Raw genomic sequence first — 13318 nt, forward strand, 5'->3', positions numbered from 1 at the left:
ACAGTGATAAGTAAATACAGTATCTTGCCATTGTTTGCCAGCGAACTCTTTTGACTTTGCTAAAGATTTCAATTTTGAATTGTTGATTTAATCTAGACTATGCATCACTTAATTTCTTCATGCAGAAATATACTTTAAATATGTGTAAGCGAGTGAAACTATCCCTACCGTGTTTCTGTTGCTCCTGGGGATGAAAGACTTGTCAAATTTTTCATTCTGGCCTGCGAACCTGTTACCCCTCAAAGGTAACAGCAAAATTTCCCTTGGATGCAGCAACCGTCTTTGTATGTTTTCTATAGATTCATCTGTCTGATGCAGCAGGGTCCATATTTGGCAGAACATAGTTTTAGTTGTTGTCTTTACTTTCTTTTTTGCATCTTCTGTCTTTCCTTGAGAGCAAATTCTGGTGGGAATGCAGCCAGCTGCGGTAGCAATCTTACTTTGTTGTTCCACAGTTCTCTTGTGCCTCCCAGAACTTTCGCTCAGCACTGTAGATTTCACATGGCAAACAGGTATCCTGTCATTCTCTACATATTTATTCTGTTCTGCAGAACCTCCCAAGTTCATCAAGAAGCCTGAAGCTTTGCGATTCGTGAAGCAGGGGGACACAGTTCAACTTGAGTGTAAAATCAGTGGCACACCAGAGATCAGAATCGTGTGGTATAAAAATGATCAGGCACTCCAGGCGAGCGACAGGCTCCACATGTCCTTTGTAGACTCCGTGGCAATGCTAACCATTCCAGATGCCAACACTGAAGATGCTGGGGATTACATATGTGAAGCCCATAACTCTGCCGGCACAGCCAGCTGCAGCACTTCAGTCGCAGTGAAAGGTTAGCAGTGTGGCTTCACACACAGCCAGAATCCCTGGCTACCAGTCCCTGCTCCCAGCTGCACGTCCCTCAGACAGGGAGCTGCTGCTGCAGAAGTTGGTGGCTGCTGGGACAGTGTCTCTCCGTCTGGTCTCACACTGAAATGCTGTAGTGTTTATGCAGCAGAGATTAGGCAGGAAATTGTGGTGGGTGTTGAGCACTGTGCAGCTGTTCCCTTGTCTCTCCGCTTAAGTCAATTGAAAGCTGAACAAGGCAAGGTTTTCAAATCACAAGGACTAGATAGAACACCAGCCATGGTGAGGAGCTGGAAATACTTTTCAGCCATCCCTCTGCCTCCTCTTTATACACAGTGATCCTGACAGGAATAAAATTTAAGACGGAAGAGGAGGCTGTGTAGCTGAGTCTCACTGATTGTAGCTTTCGTGACTAGAAAGAGTGGGGAGGAAAGCTGGAATGTGATCCCGGAGAGCAGGGAGAGTGGCTTTTGGGGAGGGGCACCAAGCACTGACTCCAAACAGGTGCAGAAGTGTCACATTTTCTGTTCTTTGGACTGCTGGGATTTTTTAGAGGTCAGGCCACATATTTAAAAGTTAAATATGTGTTTACAAGAATAAATGTAGGCTCCCTTCCTGAATATGTTGCCTCCTGCTACTGCCCAGAAACCCACCCAGAGAAGCAGGCTCACACGTTATGATGTGATTCTTTTTTTATAGAACCACCCGTTTTTAGCAAAGTGCCAAGCCCTGTGGAGACTCTTAAAGGCTCAGATGTTATCCTCCAGTGCGAGATAGCAGGGACCCCACCCTTTGAGGTGGCTTGGTTCAAGGACCGAAGGCAGGTCAGGAGCAGCAAGAAATTCAAGGTGACAGCAAAACACTCCATTGCCAGTCTTCATATTCTCAATCTGGAATCTCAAGATACTGGAGAATATCAATGCAAAGCTATGAATGAGGTGGGAAGCGACACTTGCACTTGCCCAGTGAAATTCAAAGGTTTGTATGCTAGAGGATCAACAACATCACTGCCCTCTTTTCTTGATTTTCTTGCTGTCCCTCTTTCAAGCAAGCATGTATGATTAACTGTCCTCTGCCTCCTTGTTTTTGCCATCAGAACCCCCACGGTTTGCCAAGAAGCTGAGTGACACTGCAATCTTCATTGGGGAGCCAACAGCTCTGCAGGCAGTGGTGGAAGGATCCCCACCAATTTCTGTTGTCTGGCTCAAGGATAAGGGTGAAGTTATTAGGGAGAGTGAAAATGTTCAAATGTGGTTTATGGACAACATAGCAACTCTTGAGATAGCCAGTGCAGAGGGAGCTGATGTTGGGAAGTACATCTGTCAGATCAAAAATGATGCTGGCATGCGGGAGTGCTCTGCCTTTTTACAAGTCCTAGGTGGGTATAGCCTACTTCACAGATACTATATCTTACAGCTTGCAAAATTGCCTCTGTTCTCTGCTTATGTCCTCTGCTTACTAGTTTGAGGGTAGATTTCTTGGTGACACACAGATCTTCCTATTTCAGAACCAGCAGTCATCTTAGAGAAGACTGAGCCAATCACAGTAATGGCTGGTAATCCTTTTACCCTGGAGTGCAAAGTAGGAGGAACACCTGAACTTATCACCAAGTGGTACAAAGATGGCAGAGAACTAAGGAGTGACCGCAAATACCAAATTACCTTTTTCAACAATATATCCACTTTGAAAGTCTTTTCTGCAGACAGGGGAGACAGGGGCTTATATACTTTTGAGGTGCACAATGAAGTGGGGGACAGCAGCTGCACTTCTTCAGTTGATGTTTCAGGTCAGCTCTATATCTTTGTTGTTCACATTTGTCTTTAAAGGAAGCTTTTATTTTTCCCCCTTTTCTTTCCACTGAAAAAAAAGCCAAAACCAACCTTTCTCTTCCTGTACTTCTTCCCTGTCCTACTTAGATCGTCTTGTTCCTCCTTCATTCTCAAGAAAATTAAAAGAAACAAATGGGGTGCTGGGATCCTCAGTGCTGCTGGAGTGCAAAGTGTCTGGCACATCCCCCATATCTGTGTCCTGGTTTCAAGATGGGAATGAGATTGTTAGTGGAGAAAAATATGAAATCTCATTCTTGGATGATGTTTGTGCTTTGAAGTTGAATGCTCTGGATGCCACAGATACAGGGACATATACCTGTGTGGCAGCCAATGTGGCTGGATCTGATGAATGCAGTGCCTTCTTGACTGTACAAGGTCAGTGTAAGGATACTACAGTACTTTCACCAAAATTCTTCTTCCCTCTTCTCTTTCTCCTCTCTGCTTTCTCATGGTTTCTTTTTCATGTTTGTTTTTTTTTGGATTTTTCCTGTGGGTTTTTTTTTTCTTGACTCAAACCTGTTCCAGTTTTCCTCCCCACAGAAACTCTCCTATTAACATCTTTTTCCCTCTTTCACTTCTTTGCATGATCTTTAGAACCACCTTCTTTTGTGAAGACACCTGATCCCCAGGAAGTTTTGCCTGGATCAAGTGTAACATTTACCAGCTACATCAAGGGTAGTGCTCCCTTCAAAGTGACCTGGTTTCGAGGCATCAGGGAGCTGGTGCCGGACAGCAACTGCTCCATCTCTTTCAAAGAATCTGTGGCACAGCTGCAGCTGTACAACGTGGAGCCAGGCCACAGCGGGGACTATGCCTGTGTGGTCACAAATGATGCTGGCAGTGCCTCATGTACAACCCAACTCTTTGTTAAAGGTGTGTTTGAGTGTGTGCATGAATGCACAGTTGTCTTCATTCACGGTCTGCCTCCATCTCTTCCACTTCTGTCCCTCTCACTATTGATTTATACCTCCTCACAGAGCCTGCAGTCTTTGTGAAGAAGTTAAGTGATTTCAGTGTGGAGCAGGGGAAGTCCATTGTGCTGGAAAGCAGCTACATAGGCACCCCTCCCATCTCTGTCACCTGGAAAAGAAATGGCATGCCCATTGCACAGTCCCCACGCTGCAGTGTTACAACTACTGAAAAATCTGGCATTCTTGAAATCTTCAACAGCACGAAGAATGATGAAGGCGAATACACCTGTGAGGTGGCAAATGAGGCGGGTGGGGATGTTTGCCACAGCCTTGTGTCCATCTTAGGTATGCCTCAACCCTGATTCCCCTAACGCACCCACCCCAGTGATGCTCTGTCTGTGCTCACCATGCTCTCTCCTTCCCTAGAACCACCCTATTTTGTCACACATCTGGACCGTGTGGAGGTGAAGGTTGGCGAGCCCTTGATCTTAAAATGCCAGATTGGTGGTTCACCAGAAATCAAGGTGTCCTGGTATAAAGATGACACCAAGCTGAGATCAACACAAGCTTACAAAATGCACTTCAAGAACAATGTGGCAACACTGGCATTCTCCACTGTAGAGGATAGCAACATTGGAGAATATATCTGCAAAGCAGAAAATAGCATCGGCTTTGCCACCTCCACAGCTTTGCTTGTTGTTAAAGGTGATGGGCCAAGGGCCACTCTTTTCTGGGGTAGTTTGTAGGAACTCTTTTTCGCCTACAGGAAGGGGTTCTTATTAATTTCAAAGTTAATTAATTCTAGGTTGACAGGATGGCTTCTTACTGATAGTGGTGATTATTATTGTTTTACAGAACGTCAACTTCCCCCTACATTCACCAGAAAACTAAAGGATATCCAGGAGGTGGTTGGTGCCCCAGTGACATTTGACTGCCGTATAAATGGCTCAGAGCCTATCCAGGTGTCTTGGTACAAGGATGGGGTTCTCTTAAGTGACAGTGATAACATGCAATCAGCCTTCTTAAATAACGTTGCAACTCTCCAAATCTTGCAAACTAGTATGGCTCACTGTGGCCAATATACTTGCTCAGCCCAAAATGCTCTGGGGACTGCATCTTCCAGTGCCAAACTTCTCCTCACAGGTTTGTAGCTCATATTTTAATGAAGAATTTTCTATGTCTTTGCTCTCTTCTTTCCCCCCACCTTTTCCCACTCTACCCTTTGTACGGTGGCAAGGGACGATGGATGGGCATGGAGTGGTGAGGAGGGCTTGGTGATGAGCTCCGCCATGCTTTCCTCTTTGCAGAACAACTACAACCTCCCTTCTTTGACATCAAGCCAGTATCTATCGATGTGGCACTAGGGGAAAGTGCAACCTTTAAGTGCCATGTGACTGGTTCTGCTCCCATGAGGATTACTTGGACCAGAGACAACAGAGAGATTCGTCCTGGTGGCAACTACAAAATGACACTCGTGGAAAACACAGCCAGCTTGACAGTCCTAAAAGTTGGTAAAGGAGATGCTGGACTCTACACATGTACTGCCAGCAACAGTGTTGGAAAGGACGCGTGCGCAGCTCAGCTGGCTGTACAAGGTATTGCTGTGGGCTTTAGTGTTCATAAGGCTTTTCTTTGCAAGATACACTGGAAAACACAGTCCTGAATAGAGACATGCAATTAACAACCTTCACAAGAGGCTACGTTAAGATGTCTCATTTCACTTAAATATTATTGTTATACTTAAATACTTATTCATCTTTCTTCTCATCTGGTATAGTGTGTGATTTTTCTTATCAAAGGGATTCTTCCATTGAAATGTTAACTCTCACTTAGTATCCTGGTGCATCTTTATGAATGGTCATGTTGGCCAGCAAAATCTAGCTTTCTGAAGTCTTTCTCCAGCAGTGACATTCACTAGGTTGCCCATGGGAGGGAAAGAAACTGACAGAAACTCAGCTCACTTATGAGGCTTAAAAGTATTTGTACTGGGTGTGCAGCTGCTGCAAATAGTTTTGCTCTTTCACAGACTGAAAACATTGAAAATTGCTTTCAATGACCTTATTTATTTTCTTACCCTTCAAATTTTTATTCATAAAATCCTGGGGGGTTTTTTCAGGATTATTTTATTTTTGATCCCGAGTTTACACTTACAGTCACTTCGGTCCTTTAGAATTTGTACAGTTTCCCCAGGGCTGTTAAATTAGTGATGTTTGTTGTTTTCAGCCAATTCCTATAGAGCTTGGCAGCACAATCTCTTTGTATGTATTGATTTGCATTGTGTTCAATTTGAGTATATGCTGTCTCACTTCTATGGCATGCAACTTTTTGTTTGTAGAATTAAGATTTTTTTTTTCAATTGACCTTGAAAAACTCCCAGTTTTTTGTTAACTTTCTCACTTTGACATCTAATATTCCCAATCCATAGTTTTAACAATTGGTTTATGTTCTAGAAACTACTTTACATTCTAAATATATACCTTACTAACATGTATATCCTCATTTTTTGAAAGGAGTGGAATTAGACTGTAACTACTCAGCAACTGTTAATATGCAGATAGATAATCAACTTCCTCTCAAATTGAAATCTGATAGTAAACTGCTAAGGTTCCAAGAGTCCCGATGTTAACGAGCCATTATTTATATTTTTAGAAACTCTAAGGAAGTTTTGTTACTAACAACACAGGATGTTCTGCAATTGACCCACAGGTTGAAGTAACCCACAATAAAATAGATATTCTTCCTACACTTTACAGACAGATGCGCAAAGTGGCACTTCATCCTGTTTTGCAAAGAGATTTGTTTGTTGTGCCCACGTTGCCACCTCTTAGTTTTACTGGTTATATCTTTGATCCACGGGCATTCAGTCTTGTGATTCTAAACATCCGCACGGTACTTTTGATGAAAAGTGTCAAACCTTCGCTCCTTTCCTCTACTTATGGAACAAAATGTAACCATCTGGTTTACTTTTCAGTCACAGGACATTTAACACCAACTTCTATAATACCAGTCATTTCATAAGTCTTTTCAGCATGATTATTTTGAAGCTCTTTTGTTTGCTACATAGGCTCCTTAACTTTTATTCCTTACATGCAACTTTATGTTTGGCTTTGCATTAAATGTATGAGAGGTTATAATGCAGAAATATTTATTGACTATATTAATTATTAGTCACATATTAAGATATAAAGCAGTTCCTCTAATGCTTAACAGAAATGCTTTTACTAATGTTGCTTGGCTGAACAGTTGGATTCTTGCATTCCCCATTTTGATTGGTCATGTATTACAAGAGGATATTTCTTAAAGAATAAGTACTGAATACATACAAGGAGAGGTACAGTGGGTCAATAAAGGAGAAACTAACTGAAATGCATATAGAGAACTTGTTTGCTTCTTAATCGAGATTTTGGACCAACTAAAAATCATCTAAAAAAATCCATAACCATTGCAAAATCAGATTTTTCCCCTAAATCCCTAAAGTTTACAGTTTTTGTTGCTTATCTCCCTGCTTATTCAAAGAATCAGTGAAGTTTAAAGCATCATTTCCCCTTTTTGGCTTTCCAGAACCACCAAGGTTTATTAAGAAACTAGACTCCTCAAAACTTGTGAAACAGCACGATTCCATTAAGTATGAATGCAAAGTAGGTGGATCTCCAGAAATCAAAGTCACCTGGTACAAGGGTGAAACTGAGATTCATCCCAGTGAAAAATACAGAATGTCCTTTGATGATTCAGTGGCAGTCATTGAAATGCACAACCTCAGTGTTGAAGACAGCGGTGACTACACGTGTGAAGCTCAGAATCCAGCGGGTAGTGCAAGCACCAGTACTTCACTGAGAGTAAAAGGTCAGAACCTCAGTTCTTTCCTTCCATTTCTAGCGGTAAAAGTCCTTCTTTGTCGAAAAACTCTTAAATCCCACTTTCTTTTGTCAGGGAAGCCAAAACCTGTCTGACTAGATGGCAAATCTCTTGCTTGTTTCTGATCTCTGTGGGAGGTCTTTCTTATCCATTGTTTATCTTTACTATTCGGCATCAGAATGGCTCCTTGAATCATCTGTCCTCTTTAATCTACTTTGCTCAAATAACATAAACTATAATTCTTTTCTTTTTTTTCTCCCAGCACCCCCCATTTTTACCAAGAAGCCCCATCCAGTCCAGACCTTGAAAGGGTCTGATATTCACCTGGAATGTGAGCTTCAGGGCACTCCTCCGTTCCAGATTTCATGGTACAAAGACAAACGAGAAATTCGGAGCAGCAAGAAGTATAAGGTCATGTCTGAGAACTACTCAGCTAGTATTCACATTCTTAGTGTGGATACTGCAGATGTTGGTGAATATCACTGTAAAGCTGTAAATGATGTCGGAAGTGACACCTGCATTGGCTCTGTAACACTAAGAGGTTTGTACAAAGACTGGCACCTTCTTGACATTTCTTTGTTCCTGTCGTTCTCCTCCTACTTTTCCGCTCCTGGCGTGTTTTTTTACTGTTAAATATCTTCTCTTAAATAGCACCACCAACATTTGTGAAGAAGCTGAGTGATCTCACTGTCGTAGTTGGGGAGTCGATTGAACTGCAGGCCGAAGTAAAAGGATCACAGCCCATTTCTGTTCTGTGGTTAAAAGACAAAGGGGAAATCATTAGAGAAAGTGATAATCTTTGGATCTCCTATTCAGAAAACATTGCAACTATGCAGATTGGAAATGCAGAACCAACCAATGCTGGGAAATATATTTGTCAGATAAAAAATGATGCTGGAGTTCAGGAATGCTTTGCCACGGTGAAAGTGCTAGGTTGGTAGCATGCAATAAAAACACAATGTGTTTTAAGATTCTTTAAAATTTAAATGTTAATTATAATGATAACAACTATTGCATTGTTGATTTAAAAATTTTTCTGACTTGCATTTCATTGCAGAACCTGCAGTCATTGTAGAGAAGCCAGGCCCAGTCAAAGTTACAGCGGGAGACTCTTGTACTCTGGAATGCACAGTAGATGGCACACCAGAGCTTACTGCTAGGTGGTTTAAGGATGGTAATGAGCTGTCCACTGACCATAAATATAAAATCAGTTTCTTCAACAAAGTATCTGGGCTTAAGATCCTCAATGCAACACTAGAAGACAGTGGAGAATATACTTTTGAGGTGAAAAACAGTGTTGGTAAAAGCAGCTGCACAGCTTCAGTGCATGTTTCAGGTTAGTTGACTACTCTTTTTGAGTACATATGATCCTTTAGTTCTTTTACAAAGCCTTCAGATGGCAAAGTGATTGTTGTGACTGGCAACCTAAGAAACTCGTTGCTTGTGTAATCTTAGGAGTACTTGGCATGCTACTTTGACAGGCTTCAATAATAGATGCCTACTTAACCTCTGAGGGGCAGGAGTTATTGAAAGAACTTGATTTCTTCAGCTTTAATCTACATGTCTTCTTGGACAGCTGGTGCAATATTGTTGCTTATGAAACAGAACAGCAAAAGTAAAAGGTGTCCCTCAAAAATTTTGGATGAAAGCTCTAGCATATCCTTAACAATCAGCTATCTATTTTTCAAATACTTGGGTGCTTAGCAGCAGAATGTTAACACAGATACAGTAAAAGAAAGGTCATTCATTTTTTTACGCATGGAGAACTTTCTGCATTTTAAGACCCTGTATGGTAATTTTTAAATTTTTTTTTAAACAAATGCAGATCGTATTATACCTCCTTCTTTCACAAGAAAACTGAAAGAAACATTCGGTCAGCTGGGTTCTTCTGCTGTACTGGAGTGCAAAGTTTATGGGTCACCACCTATTCTGGTTTCCTGGTTTCATGATGGACAAGAGATTACCAGTGGAGACAAGTATCAGGCTACCCTTACAGACAATACCTGTTCTCTGAAAGTGAATGGACTTCAGGAATCTGATATGGGAACTTATTTGTGCACAGCTACTAATGTAGCAGGGTCTGATGAATGCAGCGCATTTTTGAGTGTTAGAGGTCAGTATCAATAAAAAGCCAAAGTCAGAGGGCACAAATTTATTTTCAGAAAAACTTCATTTTTTTCTTTGTTGCATATTTCTCATTACTGTGCTCTTCGAAAGAAGTTCAAATGTACTTCTTTTCTATTTGTGTGCTTAGAACCACCATCTTTTGTGAAGAAACCCGAACCACTGGATGTTTTATCTGGGGCAAACATAACCTTTACTAGTATCATAAAAGGTTCCTCTCCACTGGAAGTTAAATGGTTCAGAGGCAGTGTTGAACTAGTACCAGGACACAGATGCAATATCACCTTGCAAGATTCAGTTGCAGAACTGGAGCTCTTTGATGTAAATCCTCTTGAGAGTGGAGATTACACTTGCCAGGTCTCTAATGAGGCAGGAAAAATTTCTTGCACTACACATCTTTTTGTCAAAGGTTTGTCCAGACTACTGCTTCTTATACTTATAAATATGATCTTTTGGCTTTATTTAATTTGTTTTCTTCTCATTGTTCATTATAGAACCAGCCAAATTTGTGAAGAAGGTGAATGATTTAAGTGTAGAGAAAGGGAAAACTTTAATCTTGGAATGCACATATACGGGTACTCCACCGATTTCAGTGACATGGAAGAAAAATGGAGTTAACATAATGCCCTCTGAAAAGTGTAGCATCACCACTACAGAAACATCTGCCATACTGGAAATCCCTAGCAGTAAACTAGAAGATCAGGGGCAATATTCTTGTCATATCGAAAATGATTCTGGGAAAGATAATTGTCATGGTGCAATCACAATACTAGGTGCGTTAAGACACCGTCACTCCATCGAGTGTTATTTGAACTCCTAACGCTCATTGTGCAATATCTTTTTATGCTAATGGTGTTTCTTTGTCCTTCAGAACCCCCTTACTTCATTACACCCTTGGAGCCAGTGCAGGTGATTGTTGGGGATTCTGCATCCTTACAGTGCCAGGTTGCTGGAACACCAGAAATGATTGTATCGTGGTACAAAGGCGATACAAAGCTGAGAGGAACTGCTACTATGAAAATGCACTTTAAGAACCAAATTGCTACTCTGGTTTTCAGCCAGGTAGACAGTAGTGACAGTGGGGAGTACATCTGCAAAGTAGAAAACACTGTTGGGGAGGCTGCTTCTTCATCTTTGCTCATGGTTCAAGGTGAATATTTCAATTTTAAAAATAAGAATATGACCTATTTTTTCTAAGTATGCTTTGCTGTTTTGAAAAACAAAGATTACCTCTTCCTTGTAAAACACTTTACTCTTTCTTGATGTATAAGATACTCTTGGCACTGTCTTCTACTAACAAAGGCCTGCCAGTAAAGCTAATTGAAAAGTGTCACCACAGCTCTTCTGTAGTGTTACAAGCTTCCATCTTCTTTCCCTACTGAGGATATTTCTTTGATTGTTTCCACCATTAGAAGTCCTGAAGATTAAATAGGCTCACTGGATGTAACTGAGGGCGGAATGGTTATATATTTTCCTGCAATCGTACGCACAGGGCTCTTTTCACATCAGGTTCCAAATAAATTATATGCTGAATAACATTTTGCATGTCTTCTGAAAGACCTCACTGTACAATACCTGTTTTCTTACAGAGCGTAAACTTCCTCCTTCTTTTACACGAAAATTAAGAGATGTTCATGAAACTGTTGGCTTACCAGTTATGTTTGATTGTGGCATTGCTGGTTCAGAACCCATCGAAGTATCTTGGTTTAAAGACGGTGCACGTGTAAAAGAGGACTACAATGTTCACACATCCTTCGTAGATAATGTAGCAACTCTCCAGATTTTGAAGACCGATAGGAGCCTTATTGGGCAATATACCTGCACAGCTACCAATGCTATTGGGACTGCTTCTTCTAGTGGCAGGCTTATCCTTACAGGTTGGTAGGCTGTGAAATATTTAATGGAAGTATCTCAAAACTAAGTTTTGCTTTATATATGAATTTAGTATTGTACAAAAGATGCTTATTTCACAGAGATTTAAAGTAAATCAAGATTTTAAAGTGATGCTTTTTTATTTTTTTCACTCTTCAGAAGGGAAGACTCCTCCATTCTTTGACATCCCACTTACACCTGTGGATGGTATTATTGGAGAAAGTGCTGACTTTGAGTGTCACGTTTCTGGAACACAACCTATTAGAGTCACTTGGGCAAAAGATGACCAAGAGATTAGAACAGGAAGAAATTATCAGATCAGTTATGTAGACAATACAGCCCATTTGACCATCTTGAGAGTTGACAGGGGAGATTCTGGAGTATATACATGCTATGCTAGCAATGAAGTTGGAAAGGACTCTTGCACAGCTCAACTGACTGTTAAAGGTACTGAATAGATAATACATTATGTGTACATTTTTCTTCCTTCAATTAAAAAGGACGTTAGCCTTATTACTGCTAGATAACTTTGAGAAAACTTTTTAGATGTAGCCTAAAGTACCTATGTGGAGATACTTATGGGTGTTTTAAGGGAATTAGGAAGGGTCACTAACAACAGTGGGAAGAGAAATGAAATATTTTATTTGGCCTACTTTCTTTATAGCCTCTGGCCTACTTCTTTTTTGCAGGCTTTGGCCTATTTCTTTCTTAACAACTTGACAAAACTCTTGGCGTTTTTTAAATGGTGTTTGGCTTAAATCAGTATAAGAGAATTTTTTTTCAAGTAGGAAAATCAACTATGACAGTGACTGTAAAAGCAAGACAGCTGTTGTTTATCTTAGCATAATTTCCCTTTAAAATTATATCCTGTTTAAATGTGAGCAAATAATTTCACAATGTTCAAATTTTTCTTGAAACATTTTCCTTAGAACTTTTCATCTCAAGTTAGATTCATGGAATTTATTCTTTTTTTTTTACAGAACGAAAAACTCCTCCTACTTTTACTAAGAAACTGTCTGAAGCCATAGAAGAAACAGAAGGGAATGAACTTAAACTTGAGGGTCGTGTTTCTGGCTCTCAGCCTTTGACTGTTGCTTGGTATAAAAACAATCAGGAAGTCCATTCAAGTGCTCACTGTGAAATATCTTTCAAAAACAATAACTTGCTTTTGCATATAAAGGTCGTAGAGCAATCAGATGCTGGTTTATATACCTGTAAAGTGTCCAATGAAGCAGGAAGTGTGTTGAGTACATCTTCTGTTGTTATCAGAGGTTGGTTGAAGTCTTATTTTTCTTTACTTCTTACTTTTCTTTATTTTATTGAGCTGCAAATATATAGGTTCTCTCTTATGGGCTGGTTATACTTACCTTAACAGCAGTAATTTGTCCTGAGATGGATGTGATAAAACTTAGTTAAAACACAAAATCAAGAAATTCTTTTATTTTATGATTTAAAAACCCATTATTTTTTAGGAATAAGCTTCTTTTTCACTATTTGCTATTGCTGATTTAATGTGAATATTGAAATCTTTGTAATGTTTTTATTGAATTTTTATTCATTCTTTTTTCATGGAATAACAGGGGGGTTGTGCAATTACATCTACGTGTAGGCAGGGCTGATAGTGAGTTGCGGCAGCATGACACTTCATCATAATAGTCTTGCAGTAGATTTGCATGGTTTTTTTCTTTAAAGATTCTTCTATAGTTTTGCAGCCTAATTTGCGCTTTAATTCTTATACTATTTTTTACATGTAAAGAATCTTACTGAGTGGACAAAGATATTTCTAGCATGTTTGTATGGGAAACATGCTCTCATGCTCTCTTGATATTTATTCCATTTTCTAACATTATGATTGACATTCTCAGACTTCTATTTATCCT

General features: G+C 40.2%; 1 protein-coding gene across 1 annotated transcript in view; it reads left to right on the plus strand.

Annotated features, from left to right (window-relative positions):
• Positions 1–13318, plus strand: part of TTN (titin) — a 244207-nt gene that overhangs the window by 69283 nt on the left and 161606 nt on the right. Inside the window, exons 74-94 of the mRNA XM_017834916.1 lie at positions 552–833; positions 1547–1825; positions 1944–2225; positions 2355–2633; positions 2764–3051; positions 3271–3549; positions 3654–3932; positions 4014–4292; positions 4443–4730; positions 4895–5182; positions 7149–7430; positions 7705–7983; positions 8094–8375; positions 8500–8778; positions 9268–9555; positions 9697–9975; positions 10061–10339; positions 10438–10716; positions 11156–11443; positions 11598–11885; positions 12419–12709. Of these exons, the coding sequence (XP_017690405.1) occupies positions 552–833; positions 1547–1825; positions 1944–2225; positions 2355–2633; positions 2764–3051; positions 3271–3549; positions 3654–3932; positions 4014–4292; positions 4443–4730; positions 4895–5182; positions 7149–7430; positions 7705–7983; positions 8094–8375; positions 8500–8778; positions 9268–9555; positions 9697–9975; positions 10061–10339; positions 10438–10716; positions 11156–11443; positions 11598–11885; positions 12419–12709 (5937 nt within the window). The remainder of the gene's footprint in view (positions 1–551; positions 834–1546; positions 1826–1943; positions 2226–2354; positions 2634–2763; positions 3052–3270; positions 3550–3653; positions 3933–4013; positions 4293–4442; positions 4731–4894; positions 5183–7148; positions 7431–7704; positions 7984–8093; positions 8376–8499; positions 8779–9267; positions 9556–9696; positions 9976–10060; positions 10340–10437; positions 10717–11155; positions 11444–11597; positions 11886–12418; positions 12710–13318) is intronic.

This window comes from Lepidothrix coronata, unplaced genomic scaffold (assembly GCF_001604755.1).
Source record: "Lepidothrix coronata isolate B3197 unplaced genomic scaffold, Lepidothrix_coronata-1.0 Scaffold7, whole genome shotgun sequence".
Taxonomy (NCBI): Eukaryota; Metazoa; Chordata; class Aves; order Passeriformes; family Pipridae; genus Lepidothrix; species Lepidothrix coronata.